Source organism: Bos taurus, chromosome 15 (genome assembly GCF_002263795.3).
Source record: "Bos taurus isolate L1 Dominette 01449 registration number 42190680 breed Hereford chromosome 15, ARS-UCD2.0, whole genome shotgun sequence".
NCBI classification, from domain to species: Eukaryota; Metazoa; Chordata; class Mammalia; order Artiodactyla; family Bovidae; genus Bos; species Bos taurus.
The window spans coordinates 55621834-55643709 of NC_037342.1; the positions used below are offsets into that span (position 1 = coordinate 55621834).

At 53.2% G+C, this 21876-nt stretch overlaps 1 protein-coding gene and 1 long non-coding RNA gene across 3 annotated transcripts in view; one reads left to right on the forward strand and one right to left on the reverse strand.

Moving 5' to 3' along the window:
- Positions 1-4942, reverse strand: part of WNT11 (Wnt family member 11) — a 21464-nt gene extending 16522 nt beyond the window's left edge. Inside the window, exons 1-2 of one of the 2 annotated variants that reach the window (XM_005216315.5) lie at positions 4718-4942; positions 760-942 (exon numbers count right to left, since the gene is read on the reverse strand). In XM_005216315.5, the coding sequence (XP_005216372.1) occupies positions 760-842 (83 nt within the window). In that variant the 5' untranslated portion in view covers positions 843-942; positions 4718-4942. 2 annotated transcript variants of the gene reach the window in all.
- Positions 3871-21876, forward strand: part of LOC132342346 (uncharacterized) — a 22041-nt gene continuing 4035 nt past the window's right edge. Inside the window, exons 1-2 of the long non-coding RNA XR_009490684.1 lie at positions 3871-3954; positions 21642-21761. This is a non-coding gene — a long non-coding RNA (uncharacterized lncRNA). The remainder of the gene's footprint in view (positions 3955-21641; positions 21762-21876) is intronic.

Below are 21876 nucleotides of genomic sequence, written 5' to 3' on the forward strand. Positions count from 1 at the left end.
GTCTCTTCTGGAGCACTTGGAAGTTATTTACAGCCTGGGCTTATCTCTTCCAGACCAGAGGGCAGCTTCTCCAGGAAGCGGCTGGGTTTTACTCCTCTCTGCCTTCCCTCACTGCTCCCTCCTGCACAGAGCAGGCACTCCCTTCTGCTGGAAGAGAGTTTCTCTCCCACCTACCCTTCCATTAATAATTTCTGTCTAAAGGACTTTCACATGTGCAGAGCATCTGACAGTTAAGGAGGTTCTTTCATGAGCCCCTTCTCATCTGACCTGAGTGAGACCGAGGCTCTTTCCCTCTTTTGACAAAGGAGCACTCTGAGACTCCCAGAAGCTGAGAGACACTTCCCCAAGGTCACGCAGGTGGGGCAGTCTAAACTGTTTGAGGACCTCCAGCTAGGGTCAGGAAACTGACAAGGAACGTAATATTCAGCAGGCCTTGTGTGCAGGGCACAGACCCTTACGACTGAGCCCCTCGACCACGCTCTTTCCATCTGTCCTGGTGGAGGTCTTGCGTAACTCTCAGCTGCACAGGACAGAACAATTCCGTCGTCTTCCACGCCCTGTCTCGCTCCTCCCGCAGGTAAGGACAATATTTTACAGAGAAGGAAAAGGAGGCTTGAGAAGGGTGACTCGCCCACAGCCCCTAGGCTACTTCTGCTCCCCGGTCTTAGGTACGCTGGCCCGATCCAGGGGGCCCCTTAACGCTCTCCGCCTCCCCCGCCCTCGGGGGCCCATCTGCGTAGACGCGGATCCCCTACTTACAGCCACTTGATGCCATAGCACACGCCGGTCTGGAGCGCCAGGGCGAAGAGCAGCGCCTGGCAGACCTGCGGCCGCGCCCTCATCCTCGCGCGGCGGGCGCGCAGGGGGGTCTCACTCTGGGGAAGCCGCGCCGAAGTCCAGCCGCGCTGCCGGCCGCTGTCGCTCGTCCTGCGCGCAGGCCGCCTGCAGTCGGGGAGAGCGGAGGCTGCGGGTTAAGGCGGCGCGTGGGGCGGGGGCCACGGGCGTGGGGGGTGGGGGCGTTTTATTCAAATTACAAAGGAGGGGTTGGGGCCCGGGGAGGCCGGGCGCGCGGCGGGCGTCGCCTCCAGCCCAACATAGTCCCGGACGCTGCCGGCGTCTGGCTCAAATTAGGTGCCGCGGGAGCGCGGCCGAGGGCGTGTCCACCTAGAGCCGCCCGCGGCGAGAAGAGAAAGGGGCGACAGGATCAAAGACTCAGGAGAGACCAGGCGGAGAGGCAGCGAGAGGGAGAGAGAACCTCAGAGACCGAAGCTGAGAGAAGCTGAGCAGAGGGACAGGCACACCGCCCTAGAGAGCGACGGAAGGTGTCGAGGGCAGAAGCTGAAGGCGGGCAATGGGAAGAGCAGATTCCGCGCCCAGGATCTGGTTTCTCATCGCCGCAATACTGTTAGTTATTGCCGGCTTGGGCATTCTCCTTCGCCGCTGGGGCTCGGTTTATACCCCCTCTGTAAACTGGGACCACAGTTGTTATTCAAACTGTGATTATGACACAATTCACCTTTTAAAAAGAACATCACTAACGCGAACGATTTTTTTTTCCTCCCAGCAACCCTGGGAGATGGTACTATCACTGCCCCTATCTCACAGATGAGCAACTGAGGCCTGGAGATGTGAAATGGGATTGTTCAGCCAACGAGCGGCAGTCTTCTACGCTCACGTCTACCCAGTGTCGGGTGAGATCATGGACCGTGAGAAGACAAGGAAAACGGGGGCTTGCTCTGGGGCATCAGTTTCTCGGGCTGTGACGGGTAGGATGAAAAGGGGATGGCAAAAGTCTTTGTGCAGTGAGGGCTACTCAGGGTCCTGAGATTCCTAGTTCTTCCAGCGGTGCCCTCTTGGAGGGTCGGATGGTGCCCAGGCCGGATCAGAGGCGGGGCGGCCTAGCCTTGGCTAAGCCGGGAAGCTCACGGGGCCGGCGGGATGCCGCCTCTGGCCGCCAGGCGGCGTCCTGGGCCGCAGAGTACCCTTACCCCGCCCGCAGGCCGCAGAGTCGCTTTCTCCGCCTTTTCTCTATTTCTTCTTCCCCCGCCCCCCTTCTTCATTCTCACCTCATTAACTCCCTTCCCAGCTTCTCCCAAATTTACCAACACCTGGCGTTAGTCCGGAGACAAACACAGTCCCAGGCCCTCCTCCCTGGGGAGGAGCAGACAAAGGGATTTCTTCCTAAAGGTTTTGGGGAGTTGGAAAAAGGAGGCGCCTTAGTTAGGGGCGCTTGACTCAAAAGGAGGTGTTCTCATCTGACTGTCTGACCTTGGACCTTCCACCACCCCAGCCTCAGCTTCCCAGTCTATAAAAACAAGGGCCTGGACTTCACCCATCTCCTGAGGTCTTTCCAGTCTCCAGTAATCTGCAGGTATTTTGAGCCCCCTCTCCCTAAGTTCCCAGTATTACACCTACCTGTGTAGTGTGTGCATGTACGTGTGCGCCTTAAGAGCACACACACGCACAGACACATATTTTAAATCCCACTGTTTTCTGGGACCTTGCTGCATGACCCAGAGCAAGGCAGGGAGAAACCTCTGAATTACATTTTCTTTCTCCTCCGCAGAGTTCTCCCAAGCTAGTGGTGCTAGCTCTAAGGCACTGGGGGCGGGGAAGCAGGAGTGGTGTTTCAGCTGGGGTCTTAAGTCTAACTGAGCCCCCCCTTCCCACACGCTCCTGAGAACGAGAAAAATATCGGCTGGATATGCCGGGAGGGGGCGGCGGGGAAGAGATCGAAAACTCTGGTCACTGTCCCTCCTCGCCCCCACCCCCTTCCAAAGTGTGGGCTGCCCCCTAAGGCGCCCAGCATTCTAGGGTGGGAAGAAGGAAGGGCTGCACGCGGAGAGAGAAGAGCGCGGACTCACCGCAGGGGATCCGTGTCCAGCCCAACGCGCGCAGAGAGAGAAGGGGGCCGCGCGAGTGCGCACCGGGACTCAGGCCTCCAAGCTATCCCTGGCTGTTTCGGAGCAGCCCCGGTGGTCCTGGGCTTCTCCCTTCGCTTCCCTGGCACGTCGCTGGGGGAGGCGGCTCCCGGTCTGGGCCTCTGGGTGCTGGCTGATTATTCCTGTCCACTGTCAGAGTGTCTAGGACAGCCGCGAGGGCCGCTGGGTCACCCTCAGCCTGCGCCTGGAGGGTCAGGGAGCACGCTCCTCCCGGAGCCCCCGGCCCGCCAGGGGGCGCTAAACCCGGGTTCGAGGTGGGCTAGGCAGCAGCCTCCCGTGCCCTGGGACCTTGGGCAAGTCCCCTTCTCTTCCTGGGCCCCGGTATCCCGCTCCGGGCATGGGGTGAAGAGGAAACTAAGTGCCCTCTCAGATCTGGTCGTTCTATAAGACTCTCCACTTGCTGCGGTCCGCCCCGGACTGCCCGACCTCTTGCTTCAGGCCCGGCTCGGAACCTCCCTTGGGATCAGGCGTGTAGTGGACCCGCATCAAAGCACAGTGTCTCTGGAGAAACAAGCGGTCCCTTCCTCCTCCCGCTGGGGAGAAGGCTCAAGCTTCCCGGCTTGCAGCGGGCAAGAGCTGAAACCTCCCCGGCTGTGCACACCGTGGGCACCGCAAGCGTAGCCGCAGGCCCGCTCCAACAGGTGGTTATAAGGCTTGGGCTCTGGAAGGCCCTGGAAACCCCGCTGCCTGCGAGGCTGCCCCTCTGAGCCAGAGTCGACGGGCGCACACCAAACACCCCCTTCCCGCGTGAGCGCTGGCCAGGCCGGGAACCCGCACCCGGGGCTCGCGCTGTGTCCACGCCGCGCAGAAGGTCGCCTCGGGCCCGGCCCGAAGCCAGGAGGTGCGCAGCTTACAGAGCCGACCCAGAGAACCGGTGACGCCGAGCGACTGCTTCAAGGTTACCTGCAGAGCCGAGTGAGGCGAGGCCCTCAACACGGCTTTGACTCTGGCCACGAGTCTTCCTAGATGTGTCTGCTGGGCTGCGGACGATGCGCCGGGTCCCGCGAAACGGGTTAGTTTGGAATTGGGAAGGGTGGGGTGGGGGAACTCGGGGTTCCTCCCACTACCCCCTCTAAGCCAGACCTCGAGCGCCTAAGGACCGTGAGGGTCTTGGAGGTACCTAAGCTCTGGGAGGTGGGAGGTGTGGGGCCCGTGCGCGAGCTCAGCCAGATGTTCGCGGCTGTTCCAGAGGTGCCTCGGGGCCCGGACAGGACTTTCTTCCTCCCTACCTCCCCCAGCCTGGAGCTCAGGTCTGTAAACAAACTCTCGATTCTCCCCCCTCCCCCCACCCCCACCCTGCCGCTTCTGGAAGCAGGTCTCAAAGAAAGGCGTCCGCCCCCGCCCCCCAATTTAGTAGGAGCTGCAGTCGTTCTCCGCCTTTTGCCACCCTCTCCCGCCCCACCACACACACCCTCTGCCGCTGGATCCAAGTCCCCCACCCCCGGGATGGCTCGGGCATGACCTCATCCGTGGGCTGACTCGGAGGGAGAGGGTCGAATGGGGGTGGGGGGGGGGACCGGGACTGGAAGGCTCGAGGCGGGCCGCGAGGTCTGTACAGCCCATCTCTACCTCTCATCCGCTTAGAGCCCGCGCCCCAAGGCCCCAGCGGTTGCTCTCAGCGAAGGGACTGCTTGGGAGAGCCAAGGAACAGAGTTACGGAGGAGGACTGGCTTTGCTTGCCCGGGAGCGGGTGCCCAACGGGGTCCCCCACCCCCGCTCCCCGCTCTGGCAGGTCCCGGCTGAGAGCCCGCCCTCTGCCCGCGGCCACGGCTCACCTCCTGGGGCGCTCGCCTGGCCGGGCGGGCCGGGGAACGGCGAGCGCGGCCCCTGGAGGACCCGAGCGCTCTCCGGGCTGGGCAGGCGGCGAGGGCGTCCTCTTCGCGAGCTGCCTGGAAAGGACGCCCGGGATCCTGGCAAGCCGCGGCCGGCTGGGGTCCCTCGGGGACTGGAGGGCGCTCGCTGACTCGCCCGAGGTCTGCTCCTCACCCGGCACAGTCTCCGGGCGCCGGCAGCCCGAACTGCTTTATAAGGAGCCGGCAGCTGCTTTGATCCGCCCACGTCAGCGCGCAGAAACCCCACCGGGTGGCTCGGGCCGCGCGCGCGGGGGACGGGGGCGGGGTCCCCGCGGATGCCACGGACCCGCGGCGCCAGCGGCACGAGAGGACGTCTCACCCTGTTGAGCTACAAAGAAGAGACTTACTAATTATAACTCTAGCTGGTGTGTACTGAGCGTGCGGGCTGTGAGCCTACTGCGTGCCCAGGGCGCTTGGGGCCCAGGTAGGGCTGATTTCTAAACCTGACAGCAAGCCCCGTTTGGACCCTCCAACCCTGTCTGGTTAGGCAGAAGAGGAAGCCACGGCTCAGAGGGAAGTCAGACTTAGGTCTGAGTGCGGAGCCCGGGTGTCAGTATGAGTTGGTGTTGAAGCTCCATTACTATAAACGTCGTGGGTCAGGAGAGCTGCCGTGGCATCCCAGGACCAGCTTCTCCAGCTCATCTCTCCAGACCTCCTCTGCTCCAGTTCTGGGAACTCTCAGCAAAGAAAAGAGGTGCGAGGGCTGTGTGCTGCGTGCGAGGCGGCTGTAAACCTTAGGCAACAAGAAGGCAGATGTCCCATCTATGGGATGAGTGCTGGGGAGTCTGCCTGGTCCTGGGGAGACCACCAGCCAAGGACTGGGTTTCAGAAGTTAAAGCAGACTATGGTGCTTCGTGTGCACTGTAGACCTAGCCTGGGGCTGGGGCTATGTTTCAGGGGCAACTTCCCTGGGACTGGTTGAGTACCCACACCTTCCACCCCAACCTTGGCCCTTCCTGGCTGATACTATTCCACTCCCATTTCTAACTGCTGGGTCAGGTGCTTTGGATTTCTTGACTTCTGTCTCCCCCCATTCCTTCCACCCCAGGAGCCTCAATTCCAAGGATACTCTGGTTCATTAGCAGAAGGAGAAACAGATTTAGTGAAAAAAAAAAGACTTCTTTCAGGTCCCCAGAACACTTGGTTACTCTTTCCCCTGTTCTTTGCAGCCACCTGTGAAGTGGCTCCGGTAGGCTGTCCTAACCTGGCTACAGGTCCTTGCATATACAACACATTCATCTGAGCCCACAGAACCCCCTGCATGTTCTCAGCCATGCAAGTATCCCTGCATGTAAGCAGGCAGTCTCTCTTGCACACAGGGCTAGACTTAACCTCCAAATGGTCACAAACACACTCAGGAGATAGTTGGACAAACCACATGCCCCCACACACTCAGAAGCACATATAAGTTAAATGGCCATACCCATCTTCAAGATGAGGCTGAATATGCAGACTGTCCGCATCCAGTTTATGCACAAGCACACACGTTTCCATGCACACAGTGAGGACACACACAGCTGCCAAGTGGGCAACACCAGTATACATATACTCCTGCTTACAGGCACAGGAATGTCCTTGTGAACACGTGCTGGGACACCCCCATCTCTTTTTCCAGAGCATTGGGGTCAATCCCATTACAAATGCCATGGGAAGGTAGTGGGGTTTTAGGTGGGGTGTGTAGGAAGAGGGTGTGGCAGACACTACTGCTCCACCTTAGAGGCTTCTAGCAGGAGGTCAGAAGTGTGTCCTGAGCTCTCCCATTCCAAGGCACTCTGGCCACCACAGTCAGAGCCATTCCAGGCGACTTCCGTTCAATTGGGATGCATCGTCCTCTGGGTCTAGCCCTTTGCTCATTTCAGCTGCCTCCTAATATTTGCACAAGCAGTCTTTCAGCTAGAAATCTTCTGTCTCCCAGCTAGAGTAGATACAGAAAGCAATTTGAAGTCACATAGACTTGGGTTCCGGAGAAGGCAATGGCACCCCACTCCAGTACTCCTGCCTGGAAAATCCTATGGACGGAGGAGCCTGGTAGGCTGCAGTCCATGGGGTCGCTGAGGGTCGGACACGACTTGAGCAACTTCACTTTCACTTTTCATTTTCAAGCATTGGAGAAGGAAATGGCAACCCACTCCAGTGTTCTTGCCTGGAGAATCCCAGGGACGGGGGAGCCTGGTGGGCTGCCGTCTGTGGGGTCGCACAGAGTCGGACACGACTGAAGCAACTTAGCAGCAGCAGCAGCAGACTTGGGTTCCAGTGTTGATCGTGCCCAATTTTATGTTTAGCTGTGTAATCTTGAGCGAGTTGCTTAAACTCCCTGAACCTTAGTTTCTTCATCTATAAAATGGGAAGAATACAGTCCCATCAGATCTTCTGTATTCTCCAAGGTGAGGATTAGTACCCCTCTCATAGATGCAGAAGCTGAGGCTCAATATGGAGGATCTGGCAAGTGTTGGAGCTAATATTTGAACCCAGATCTCTAGGGCTCAGAGTGCACCATAGCTAGTGGCCCCCACTGAAACCGATGGGAGGAGGATTGTGACTTTGTGTTCTCTGGAGAGGAGTTGACGGAGGCCAGGAGAAGGTCCCAGGTCTCCTGAAGCCCAGCCTTGAGCCCTGTAGGGCCCTCCAGCTACCCAGCCCTGTATTGTGACTCACAAACCAGACATCAGCTAGGACTGGGACCTCTGCCCTGGACAGGGCGGTAAGGGGGAGTGTAGGGGGGAGCTTGAGGAAGGCGTGACAAAACCTTGGCTTGAGGGTCAAGGAGACTTGGACAAGAGGCTGCTCCTTCCTGTACCCCAGTCTCCCCATTTGCACAAAGCCGGTGCACTTTACCACCTCAGACATTCTGGGGCTCTCTGAGATATTTGGGAGAAGAATGTTTTTCATCTTTAAAATCAACTGAACTCCCCCCGTCCTTTTTCCTCCTATCTCCTTCTGTCAGGAGCCTCCTCAAGGATCAGTGTGGGTCAGGCCTGTGCTGGTGGCCTGGGCTGCTAGCTCCCTTCAGAGGGGGAGGAGGTGCTGAGCTGGGCAGGGTAGGCACGCTCTTGGCTACTATGCTGTGGATGTTAATATAGTTTCCTTCTCCTCAGTTACCCTTGGTGACTCTGGGTATCTGATCGCCCAGATGTGCTGGGGGCTTCCTGTCAGTAGGCTTCTCAGCCCTTGCCTGCCATTGTTCTGGGTTTTACACCTTTCCACCTCCCACCCCTGCATACACTGCACCCAGTGGGGCACCCAGGAAGGGACACAGTTCCATTTCCCATGCTGACCTCTGCTGACCCCTCCACCCACCTCACCTTCCCTCCCTTGGGTCCGAGGCCTTGGTGGAGATGGGTGGGGGCAAGTTGGCTACTTCCAGGAGCCCTGGATATGGGCAGGGTGACCTGGTTATAGTCCTTAGCCCCGTCAGTGCTCGGCTGTGTGACAGCAGATAATTATTTTGCTCTCTCTGATCCCATCACCTCATCTGTAAGTGAGGAGGTTGAACTAGATAGATTCCAAGGGCTTTTTCAACTCTAGAACCCACATCTTGGTTCTCCTTACATGATTGTTTTAGGATAAACTGTGAGCATGGTAGAAACAATGATACCAAAGGGTGCTGTTTTCAGCAACAGAGTGTTTTTCAGAATGGCCTACCTGGGAAGGCAGGTGAACAGTGGGGCTGAGCAGAGTAGCCTAGCCCAGAGGTCCCCTGCTCCAGGGGTCCGAAAACCCTGTGAGGCCAGATCCTCCAGGCAAGGGGGAGGGGGATCAAATAGCAGCAGACATATCATCAGACACCTGGCCTGATTCTGCTCCTACGCTCACCCAAGGTGTGACCCTGGATAAGTCACTCAACTTCTGTGATCCTCGGTTTCATCATCTGCAAAATGGGAAACCATTAAATCACTCCTTCCTGAGGTTCCTGGGAGATAACATCGCGCACCTACTGTGTGCTGGGCAGTACTGTGCCTGTGGGTGAGGCAGGCAGTGCTCTGCAGCTGAGCAGACTGAGCCCCAGGTCCGTCTGATCATTTATATCATTTATGCCAGGTCTGCAATCCCAGGCCTGTGCCCCACTGAGCCTCTGCCCAGTGCCAGAAAGGGGGACATTCTCCTCCTTCTCAGTCACCTAGAGGGAGGGGCTGTTCTTTTATAAGGCTCAGGGAGCAGGCTTGGGGCTGGTTGGGGTGAGGCAGGAGGTTTCTATCCTCGGTGTAGGTAACACCCCTTTACCGGTCACATCTACTGAGGGCATTACTTCTGAAAAGCCACTTTCAACTCTCCATTGCTTAATTGGGGTCGTGGCTGCTCAGGAGGCAACGTTTGGGTTTCTGGCCTCTTTCAACTTCTTTTCAACTCCAGCCAAGCCACAGTGCTGCCCCCAGAATGAGAGGAGTGGGAAGCAGCAGGCACCAGGGTTGGCAGTGCCTTCTCCAGTTGGGTTTCCCCATCTCTGGTATGAATACCAGTCAGTGTTTCTGCCACATGGGTCTCACCCTGTGGCATTGCACACAGGGAGGAACCAAGGCTGAGAGATGTGATGTCTCACATCACTAGGTCACTGGTGCAGGAGACAGGAGGAATCCGGTCTCGCAACACCCAGCCCGTAAGCCATGCACTGTCTCTGGTCTGAACTCTTCCTGGACGTGCCAGCAAGGGAGGTTTTGAGTGGCACCAATTCTTCTCATCCCAGGACACATGGTCCCCTTTGAAATATGACTCCATGCAGAGGTGAAGGCTATGTCCCCACCCTTGATCGGGGCTGGCCTCGTGACTTGCTGGTCTCCTTGAGTCAGTGTGGCATGTGACGAAAGTGACGCGATGCGTGCTCTGGAGCTCAGGCTTCAGGGTCCCTGCAGCTTCTGCTCTCAACCCCGTGGAGCCCAGCCCAGCCTCCCCCAGAAGCCCAGACTGGGCTCTAAATTCAGGGAGAGGCCCTGACACCACGTGGAGACGGCCCAGCCGGCCCAGCAGAACTCAGGCCTGGCTGACCCACCCACCAAGGGCAGCCTCACCAATGAGCCCACAGTGAGCTGGGCAGATGTGCCCTGTCAGCCTGCAGAATCAGGAGAATCAATCAATCATTCTTTTTGGCTACTGAATTTTCACATAGTTTGTTATGTAGCAAGAGATAGCTGAAGCAGCCAGGCTTATATAGTGAAAAGATGGAAATTATGTATTTGTCTCAGGTGATATCAGAATCTCAGAGTTGGGCCACTCACTCTGAAGTTCTTAGACCCCTGAAGTTCTGGCTACTAGAGCCCCTGTGAATGTCTCCACTGCTCCGGGAGCAGCATCGTGCAGCCATTGGCTCCGTCTCGGCCATGCTGCATCCCGGGTGCTCCATCAGGGTCAGTGAACAGTGGTTCTTCCAAAATTGCTGCAGGAATGGGTGAATTCCTCACCCAGCCTCTGCTGGCATAATCCCGGGGTAGGGAGCTCACTTCCTCCAGGGCAGTCTCTTCTGTGATGAGATGACTCTGCCTGGGAGAAGGTCCTCCTTCATCTAGGGCAGAGATCCATGACTCCTCCCGTGGCCCTGGCTCTCTTCACGGGTCCCCTCTTCTATGTGACAGCCTTGGGTACTTCATAGTGGTCCCTGGAATTTGCAAAGCAGCACCATCTCCCTTAATAGTAAGTATTTTCATGTACATAGAACCCTGTAATCTTGAGGGAAATGTTTCCACCAAAGCCTGAAACAAGTGTGGGTTTTAGGGGTTTTGATACCAACCCCCACCTCTGGCCTTGGAAAAGATAACTTCCTGTCTCTGAGCCTCGGTTTTCTCATCTGGAAAGTCGGAATAGTGAAATTTACCACCTAGGGTTGCTGTGGGGCTTAAAGAGATGATATATGTAAAATGTTCTGTACGTAATCGGTCCTTGATAAAGGTTAGTTCCTTTCTGCCAGGTACATAAGCAGTTCCAGATGGAGAGCTCATTTGTACTTAGCATTCATGTCTATATAAATAATGTGCAGGTGGGGGAGGAATTGTCAGGTGGCCAGGGGGTGAGGGAGTCCCTTCCCAGCAGCAGGAACAGCTTAAGCAGAGACCAAGAGGGAGAAGTCTGGTTTCAGGGAAGGGTAAGCGGGGGGCTCTTTGCTACTGGCATCAAGGGGTACAGGAGGGAGAATGACTTGGGGGGAGACAAGGCCCATGCCAGGGAGGGCCCCGAGCATTGAACTAAAAAGACTGGGCTTTGCCAAGGCAGGGCCTGGAGGAGGTCTGGAGCTGATCTGGGGGTGGATCTGGAAGGGAGGGGAGAGGAAAGAGAGTTCCTGGGAGCCGAGAGGGGAATGTTGGGGTGAGAAGTGACTTAGGCCCATCGTGGGGAGGGAAAGCCTGGCCACTTAGTGCGGCACACTCGTCATGAGACGCAGGGCCCTTCACCCTCCAGCCCAGCACCTCTACTCTTGCACCTTCGGGGCCACCAGGCTTTGTTGGAAAGAGCACCTTTTCTGCCTTTTTGGTCTAGGAACAGACTGATGAAGACCAGAGGAGGAGACCTGAGCCAGATCTGCAGCCAGAGGGATGCAGGGCAGACCAGAGCAGAGACTAACCTTACCCATTTATCTAGCAGGGATTCAGAGACGTCCCTTTCAAGAGCTGGGCTTTACAGTTTTTTAAGCTCTGCCATAGTTATGGGCCCTGTGAGACTTGTAACTGCTTTGGGATGGGAGGAAAGAAGGCTGGGCAGAGATGATTAAACCTATTTTTAAGGTGGGGAAACCTAGGTAGAGAGGGGAAATGACTTGCCCAAGATCACATAGCAAATGTCTGGCAGAGCTGGACTGGAACCCAGACCTCCTGCCTCTCATTGCATCCTAGCCTCTTTCCACAGCACAGAGGGACCAGCTGGGCAAGACGTTCTCACTTACCTGCTCTGGGTGAAGAGTGAGGGGAGCCAGAGAGAGGTTGACAGCCATCAGCAGACAACACTTAACCCAAACTGACAATTTAATTGTGAAAATGTGGACGAGGTACAGTTATGTGTAAGGAAATCCAGACGGTCTGGGCCCCTGGGGAGCCTCGGCCAGCACCCCAGTTGCCTGGGAAACGGAGAGGGTTGGGGAAGATGTCACTAGAGTTGAAGCTAAAGCATGGGGGATGGGCTACCCAGCCACCTCTTTGGGACCAGATGGGGCTGTGAGCCTGGCCACAGGCTGTCGTCCTCACAGTTAACATCTCCCCATCTGTAGATGGGGCAAAAGGGAGCACTGGAGCAGAGCGGTGACTTGCCCAAGGTGACACAGGGAGTCAGTGACCATGTCCATTCATCCAGCAGGCTGCAGGCATCTTGAACACAGTGGATCAGAGTCACCTGTGAGTCCCTGTGCCCTGCACTGGGCTTTGCACAGAGCAGACCTCAACTTTACAGCAAAGGCTGCTTGATCCCTTTATAAAAAGGCGATGTAGACCACTCCAGGAGGGGACACTCATTGAGTTCATAGTAGCCCTAGGTGAGGAAGAACCCTGAGCAGTCACCCAGGGCTATGCTATCTGAACCAGGGGACACTGAGCTGAGAAAGGGCAGGTCAACAGGCCAAGGTCACCAGCAGGTTGGGGCAGCTCTAGGCTGACCCCAAGTCATGCCCCACATGGGCAGTCCTTACCCAAGGAGGAGTGGTCCCTCTCACACCACCTCCTCAACTCTGGGTCAGGGATCTGGACCTTGGGAAGCCCCCATTGTCTGAAGCATTTTCTCAGAATCCTCAGCATCTGACCAGAAGCCAAAGATCAAGCCACCCAAATCATCAAGAACAATGTAATAACTGGCCTTAGCCCCCACTGTGTGCCAGGCTCTGGGCAATCACTCTATGATTCTTATCTCAAATATTTATGATTCTCTGGGCTGGGGATTACTGTTCTCCCTTTGTAGTTCAGAAAACAGAGGCTGGGGGTGGGCGGTGGGAGGAGTGTTGCTTGTCTACCTGGATGCAGCCGGAAAGTGACAAGCTGAGACTTACACCCCACACCACTCTGCATCTAAAATCCATGACTGCCTTCTACCTCAGTTCTTAGATTATCCCACAGTGGCCCCTGGGGGAGAGGGAGGCTGAGTTTTTGCCTGCCCAGCCTCCCTCCCACTTCTGATGATAAAAGCACCCCTCCCCATCCATCCCCAAATATCTGGGGTTCTGGGACTGCTGGTCACAGAGTTCAGTACTCTACTAGATGGCCTGACCTTTTGAAGATTATCATTTTCCGATCCACCTGATATGACCCAACTGGACCACATAGAGCTGTTACCCCCAGCTAGCGTCACAGGTTCTGGGAGAAGTTTGCTTGCCTCTGGAATGCAAGTTCTAAAGGTGTGATCCTCAGAGTTTCCAGAAGCCAGCAGCCCTATTCCCTGCCATGAGAGCAAGATAAGGAGAAGGAGGGAGGCAGAGAAGAAACAGGCAGGGGGTGGGGAGGTCATCCGAGTCCCCAGCACACCCTTGTCCCTCCCAGTTGTGTGGGCCAGTGAATCCATGTGCCTTCGGCTCATTGGATTCGGCTTTCTATCTAGAGGCTTGCATCTGGAGCCATCCTGACTGTCACCTCTGCGCTGTGCCCCAGAGTCGTACGCTGCTATTAGAGGAGGTACAGGATGAAGAAAGTCTCTTGTCCTGCAGGAACTAACAATCTGGGCAGGGGAACTTGGGATGGATATAGTTCTGGGTTCTATCTCTGTTCTGTCTCAGATTTGCAGTGTGATCCTTTTCCTCTCTGGGCTATAAGTTTCCCATCTTTAACACAGGGCCAAGGAGTGGATGCTGGGTTCAATGTTCTGCAAGATCCCCTACAGATCTACACAACTACTTTTTTTTTAAGAAAAAAATTGAGGTATAATTCACATAACATACATTCACTCTTTTAAAGTGTACGTTGTTGTTCAGTTACTAAGTCGCGTCTGACTCTGTGACCCCATGATCTGCAGCACGCCAGCCTTCCCTGACCTTCACCATCTCCCAGAGTTTGCTCAGACTCATGTCCATTGAGTTGATGATGCCATCCAGTTCAGTGGGTTTTAGTATAGTCACAAATTTGTGCAACCATTGCCACTTTCTAACTTCAGAGCATTTCCATCACCCCAAAAAGAAATCCCATACCTATTAGTCCTCATTCTACCTATGACCTCAGCCCCTAAGTCATAAGTCACTCAGTCGTGTCCGACTCTTTGCGACCCCAGGGGCTGTAACCTACCAGGCTCCTCCATCCATGGGATTTTCCAGGCAAGAATACTGGAGTAGGTTGCCATTTCCTTCTCCAGAAGATCTTCCCAACCCAGGGATTGAACCCAGGCCTCCTGCATTGTAGGCAGATGCTTTACCATCTGAGCCACCAGGGAAGTCGGCAGCTGCTAATTTCCTATGGATTTTTGGACATTTCAAGTTCATTTTCTAATTCACCCATGTTGTAGCATGTATCAGTACTTCATTTCTTCTTATAACAGGATAGTATTCGAGATATCAAAGGAACATTTCATGCAAAGATGGGCTCGATAAAGGACAGAAATGGTATGGACCTAACAGAAGCAGAAGATATTAAGAAGAGATGGCAAGAATACACAGAAGAACTGTACAAAAAAGATCTTCACGACCCAGATAATCACGATGGTGTGATCACTGACCTAGAGCCAGACATCCTGGAATGTGAAGTCAAGTGGACCTTAGAAACCATCACTACAAACAAAGCTAGTGGAGGTGATGGAATTCCAGTTGAGCTATTCCAAATCCTGAAAGATGATGCTGTGAAAGTGCTACACTCAATATGCCAGCAAATTTGGAAAACTCAGCAGTGGCCACAGGACTGGAAAAGGTCAGTTTTCATTCCAATCCCAAAGAAAGGCAATGCCAAAGAGTGCTCAAACTACCGCACAATTGCACTCACCTCACACGCTAGTAAAGTAATGCTCAAAATTCTCCAAGCCAGGCTTCAGCAATATGTGAACCGTGAACTTCCTGATGTTCAAGCTGGTTTTAGAAAAGGCAGAGGAACCAGAGATCAAATTGCCAACATCCACTGGATCATGGAAAAAGCAAGAGAGTTCCAGAAAAACATCTATTTCTGCTTTATTGACTATGCCAAAGCCTTTGACTGTGTGGATCACAATAAACTGTGGAAAATTCTGAAAGAGATGGGAATACCAGACCACCTGATCTGCCTCTTGAGAAATTTGTATGCAGGTCAGGAAGCAACAGTTAGAACTGGACATGGAACAACAGACTGGTTCCAAATAGGAAAAGGAGTTCATCAAGGCTGTATATTGTCACCCTGTTTATTTAACTTATATGCAGAGTACATCATGAGAAACGCTGGACTGGAAGAAACACAAGCTGGAATCAAGATTGCCGGGAGAAATATCAATAACCTCAGATATGCAGATGACACCACCCTTATGGCAGAAAGTGAAGAGAAACTCAAAAGCCTCTTGATGAAAGTGAAAGTGAAAGTGGAGAGTGAAAAAGTTGGCTTAAAGCTCAACATTCAGAAAACGAAGATCATGGCATCCGGTCCCATCACTTCATGGGAAATAGATGGGGAAACAGTGGAAACAGTGTCAGACTTAATTTTTCTGGGCTCCAAAATCACTGCAGATGGTGACTGCAGCCATGAAATTAAAAGACGCTTACTCCTTAGAAGGAAAGTTATGACCAACCTAGATAGCATATTCAAAAGCAGAGACATTACTTTGCCAACAAAGGTTCATCTAGTCAAGACTATGGTTTTTCCAGTGGTCATGTATGGATGTGAGAGTTGGACTGTGAAGAGGGCTGAGCACTGAAGAATTGATGCTTTTGAACTGTGGTGTTGGAGAAGACTCTTGAGAGTCCCTTGGACTGCAAGGAGATCCAACCAGTCCATTCTGAAGGAGATCAGCCCTGGGATTTCTTTGGAAGGAATGATGCTAAAGCTGAAACTCCAGTACTTTGGCCACCTCATGGGAAGAGTTGACTCATTGGAAAAGACTCTGATGCTGGGAGGGATTGGGGGCAGGAGGAGAAGGGGACGACAGAGGATGAGATGGCTGGATGGCATCACTGACTCGATGGACATGAGTTTGAGTGAACTCCGGGAGTTGGTGATGGACAGGGAGGCCTGGTGTGCTGCGATTCATGTCGGTCACAAAGAGTTGGACACGACTGAGCGACTGATCTGATCTGATCTGATTCCACTGTATGCATATGCTCCATTCTGCTTATCCATTCATCCATTATGGGTTGGTTCCACTTTTGACTATTATAAATAATGCTGCTCTGCATATTCATGTACAAGATTTGTATGAAATATATGCTCAATTTGTGTGTGTGTGTTTCTGTGTGTAGGAGAAGGATTGCTGGATCGTATGGTAACTCTATACGACTTTTGTGGAACTGCCAAACTGTTTTCCACAGTGGCTGCACCATTTTACATTTCTTCCAGCAGAAACGTGTGAAGGTTCCAACTTCTCCACATCCTTGCCAGCACCCATTTTCTATCGCTTTTATTTTTGGCTATCCTAGTGGGTGTGAAGTAGTATCTCATTGTGACTTGACTTGCCCCAATGACTAATGATATTGAGTATCTTTTAAAAAAAATTTTTTTTTTTATTTTTTACTGGGGCAGCGCTGATTAACAGTGTTGTGATAATTTCAGGTGAACAGCAAAGGGATTCAACCATACATATGCATGTATCCGTGATATTGAGCATCTCTTAATGTGCTTACTGGCCATACTGGCCATTTGTGTACCTGCTTTGGAGAAATGTTTATTCACATCTTTTGCCCCTTTAAAAAAGTTGGGTTATCTTTTTGTTGTTGTTGATGAGTTGTAGGAGTTTTTAATATATACTGGATTCTACATCCTTAACAAATATAGTATTTGTAAATATTTGCTCTTGTTATGTGGGTTGTCTTTTCATTTTCTTGATAGTGTCATTTAAAGTACAAAGTTTGTCATTTTTATGAAATACAGTTCCTCATTTTTTTCCCTTTGGTTGCTGGTGCTTTTAGTGTTATAGCTAAGAAATCACTGTCTTATCCAAGGTCACAGAGATTTACATTTGTGTGTTCTTCTAAGAGTTTTCTGGTTTTAACTCTCTCATTTATATCCTTGATCCATTTTGAGTTAATCTTTAAATACTATCAGGTGAAGGTACAACTTCATGCTTTTGTGTGTGGATATCCAGTTGTCCCAGCATTACTTATTAAAAAGACTATTCTTTCTCCGTTCAGTTGTCTTGGCTCCCTTGTCAAAAACTCAAATGACCATAAATGTATGGGTTTATTTACACAGTTACCTTTAAAGTGACATCTAGGAATTAGGTTACAATAGCCTCCACATAGTCACAAGTATGTGACAGGTAGTGTGGCAGAGGGAGAACAAGTGGGAAATGTGGACTCTTGCAGACCTGGGTTACTTCCAGATCCACTGGAACCCCAGGCAAGCTATTTTGTCTTGAAATAAATAATACAATGTACTATGGGCTTCCTAGGTGTGTGTGTGTGTGTGTGTGTGTGAAGTCGCTTTAGTCATGTCCAGCTCTTTGCGACCCTATGGACTGTAGCCCACCCACCAGGCTCCTCTGTCCTTGGGGATTCTCTAGGTAAGAGTCTTAGAGTGGGTTGCCAGGCCCTCCTCCAGGGGATCTTCTTGACTCAGGCATTGAACCTGTGTCTCTTAAGTCTCCTGCATTGGCAAGTGGGTTCTTTACCACTAGGGCTACCTGGAGGCAGCCCTAGTGGTAAAGAACCTGCCTGCCAATGCAGGAGAGATGTCAGAGACTCAGGTTCCATCCCTGGGTCAGGAATATCCCCTGGAGGAAGGCATGGCAACACACTCCGGTATTCTTGCCTGGAGAAGCCCATGGTCAGAGGATCCTGGTGTGCTACTGTCCACTGGGTTGCAAAGAGTCGGACACAACTGAAGCAACTTGGCATGCACACACAATGTATTACACTGTACTATTCTTGTAAAAAATACCAACATCTGGATGCTCCTGAGCCTTGGTTTCCTTCTCTGTCATGTTTCTGCCCCAAAGCTGGTGTAAGTCCCTACATAAGAGGCAGGGCATGGAAGAGTGTTGCAGGTGGGGTCAGGGGCATAAGCAATGGTGTGGAAGCTGAAAAGGGCAGGGTGTGATGTGGGGTATGGTGAGAAGTCTGTAGGTCTTGGTGGGGGCAGGGGTAACACATTGAAAGATGGCCTCTCTCTTTTTTTATACTTTATTTTAGGTTGTACTGGGTCTTCATTGCTGCACGTGGGCTTTGCTTTCTCTAGTTGCGGTGACCAGGGTCTTGTTGCAGAGTCCAGGCTCTAGGCAGACAGGCTTCAGTAGTTGCTCTAGAGTGTGGGCTCAGTAGGTGAGGCACACAGTCGCAGCACGTGAGATCTTCCCCTGCCAGCAATCAAACCGGTGTCCTTTGCATTGCATAGCAGATTATTAACTACTGGGCTACCAGGGCAGTCCCTGCCTCTTTCAGTTGGTGAAAACCCAAAGTCTGGTGCCTGGATTATAGCATAGCTCAGAAGACCCCTCCCACACCCCGCTAGGGAGCCCCATGGCAAGAGGCCCAGCCTTGACACCCAGCCATGCCTCCCAGCCACAGGGGTAGCAGTGAGCAGGCTGCCCAGCTCTTGAGGCTCTCGGCTCCATTCCAGTCTGGGTTTGGTGGGGCTGTACTGGGAGTGCAAGGTGATTGGGGTCCAGTGGATGCACTTTGGTTCCCTAGATTTGTGGTTAAGTGAACAAAGTATGCAAAAGGTCAGGAAGGAGAACTTGCAAAAGGAAAGTAAGAGGCAACTACCATTTGCTGAGCAGCAACTACTTCCAGGACGGACTGTGGACTTCATCTCAGATCACAGCCACCCAGAGAAGCAGGGATCAGGAGGAGCGTGTCCACTTCATGGAACCCAAAACTGGCTCAGAAAATGATGCCTTTTCCCAAGATCACACAGCCAGCGGGCGACAGAACTGGACCTCATGGCCTATTCTGCTTGTTCTGAAGCACAGGCTTTTCTTGAAGGGCCAGGAGAAGAGAAAGGAAAAGAGAAGGAAGGCAAAATAGAGAGAGACCCAGCAGAAGAGAGAGTCACACTGAGAGGAAAATAAAGAGAGGCAAAAATAAAAACCAAGAGTGGAAAGAGCGTGAGGCCACAACTGAGCCTGGAGTGGGTCCGCGGGGAGCCGCCGAGGGCGGGAATGGGCGGAAACCAGCTCATGGAACCTGGATCCAAGAACCCTGCTTGGCCTGAGACCTGGTGGCAAAGCTCTCACCTCAAGATCCTGAAAAGGGGGGGGCTGGCATGGGGGCAGCAGGGTCTGCAGCAGGGCCGGATGGCCAGGGGCTGCCAAGCAGGGCCCTTCACACACCGTCCAGCTCAAATAACCACCGTGGCCACGGGGGCTGGCAGGCCCTTGCTCCCGACGTGCAGAGCAGCAGGCCCAGGAGGTAGGAGCAATGACCAGGCCTTCCTGGAACACTGGTTATTTCTTAGGAAAAACTCCTAATGTGACCTGTTAATAGGGTGGCTTCCCAGTTTATTGTTCAAACTGGGACATTCTGAAGTGAGCACAGACAGATAAGTGTGGCCTCTGACCTCTAAGGCCCCACATGGTCGGGCCTGGCCCTTTCCTGCTGCAGCTGCCCCCTCCCCAGGCTCTCTACGCCCCCTCCTCAGGTCTTCCTCTGCAGACACTCTGGAGCAGGCCTCACCTTGTCTGGAGCACCCTGTCCCGTGCTCTTCCGGTCTCCACACCCCTTCGTTGCTCCTGCTCGCCCCTAGAACCCAGCCCAAGCCATGCCAGTGCCCTTGGTGAGCCATTCAGTACCTTCTGTGCTTTTCCTTCACGGCTCCAATCACAATCACAATAATCAAAGAAATTCATAATTAACGCGTTTGATTGTTTTAAAGTCTGTTTCCCTTCCTAAGGGCGGGGCTGGGTCTGACTTGCCCACGGTTGTATCCTGAACACCCAGCCAAAAGCATAACTGAAGCCAGTGCATAAGTGAGGAAATCACCTCCCAGGGCCCCCAGATGGCCAGAGTTGTGTGTCTGTCTTGTATTTTGGGGTTCTTCCCTATACTAGGAAAGGAAGGAGCTAATCCTTCTTGGGCACCATGTGCACTTCTGACTTCTTCCCCAGGCTCTGAGCCCCCATGGGGAGAAATCTGCCCCCTTTTTAATCTAGTCCATCTGTGGTGGACATGACTAAGAGACTTTCACTTATCTCTTCCCCAGTCTCTATCCTAGTTTAGGGCCTGAACAAGGGACTCAAGTTGGACTTTCTGATGAGTCATGACAACATAAATATGACTAGAGTGATAGGATCACAGAAAATCATGAGATAATACGCAAATGCTAAGTCCAGGCCCGTGGGTACCACAGGCACAAAAAATGCTAGTGTCTCTTCTTTAAGAGGTTCTTGTCCAACCAATCTTTTTTTTTTTTTAGGGTTTTTTTGTTGTAGGGTTTTGTTTCTTTTTTTTTTTAGTGTACCATTCAGATTTTAGTATATTCACAAAGTTATACAACAATCACTACTAATTCCACAATATTTTCATTACTCTAAAAAGAAACTCCATTCCCAATAGCATTCATGCCTCCTTTTCCCTTCTCCTCAGCCCCTGGCAACCACCAGCCATCTTATTTTAAAGACAGGGAAACAGGCTCAGAGAGGGCAGTGCCCAGAGCCAGGACCAGAGGCCAGGCCTCCTGACACCCTGTCTGCTTCGTGTCTGAGCTCTCTCTGGAGGCTTCCAGTGTTCTCTGGTGACTGGCATGAAAAGGCTGTTTAGCAAAGGCCCATTAAATTGAGGCTAACAGGTAAGATGAGACTAGACCATCTGGAGTTATGCCCAAAACCTGCCTGTGCCTGGAATAGATCTGAGGGCTTTTGAGGGGCAGAAGACATACCTAGACAACATCTCTAACTGGTATCCTGCTTCCTACAATAGCCAGTATCCTTTCATAGCTGGGGGTGTCTTCCCCCAGTCGACCACATGGCCTCCTCTGTGGTCAGAGTAGGCTCAGAGTAGGCATGAGGAAGCAGGGGCCAGACTTCCCAGGTTTCCCACTGTTTTTAGGACCCCAGAAAGCTGAGTCAGCCTATGAACACAGCGTGTACATCTTCCTATGGTAATTTAGCAGTTTTCACATTCCATGCCTTAGCCAAAATGGAAAATGAAAGAAAGGGAAAAAAGGCAGTGCTATGTTTTAAAGTGGCCTTAGCTCTGTGAGTTCTAACATGGGAAACTGCTGTCCATGATGTCATGGGCCCTGAGGCCCTCTGGGCATTGTTACTGACACTTCACGTGGTAGGCTGGGCCCCAGATCCACACATTCCTCTTGCCAGAGCTGTGTGAGCCTGTGGGTCCATCTACAAGCCTGGGCCAGACCCTCTGAGCCAGGATGGAGCCAGGCACTGGGCAGACAGGGGGCACCCTCTGGTAAGAGCCCAGTTCAGCTCCTTGCTCTGTCATCCAGAGGTCTCTGAGGTCTTCCCCTCATGGGATCTGCAGCTACCCTGAGACACGGAGGGTCAGCACTCTGCTCTGTGTCTGTCCATGGGGCAGCAGAGTGGTGTGGCGCCCTGCTCCCGGTCACATGGTTGGGGAGTGCTGGCCTTGCCCATCACTAGGGGAGCCCTGCCCTCTCTGAATGTTATGAGGAGAGGGCATGGTCCTTGCCCACGGCAGCCAACAGACTGAGACTGTGGGGGCTGTGGGGAGAGCACTTGGTCAAGGCCAAGTCTTCATTTTACGGCGTGGAAGAAACTGAGAGGGCAGGGGCGGGCCCAAGGTCACGGAGACAATCCACAGGCCGGGCAGGGCTGGATGCAGGCTCTGGACTCCTGGCGGGGAGCATTTCTGACTCTATCTGCACTTAAGCAGTTCCGTTGGGGCGGAAGCTCTGCTGTTCCGGAAGAGACGCCAGGCCTTTCCAGAATCCGGTCTGAATCAGGATCTGCTGTCAAGGCTTAGTCCTCAGGGAACCACTGCTGGCAAAGGGAGGTGAGGTATTGATTATGGCTGGGGCTGGGGGAGTGTGGCTGAGGCCCGGAGGTGGGGAGAGAAGGGATGGGAAAGGGCGGTGGAAGTTTCTCCGAGAGACAAACTGAAGGCACAT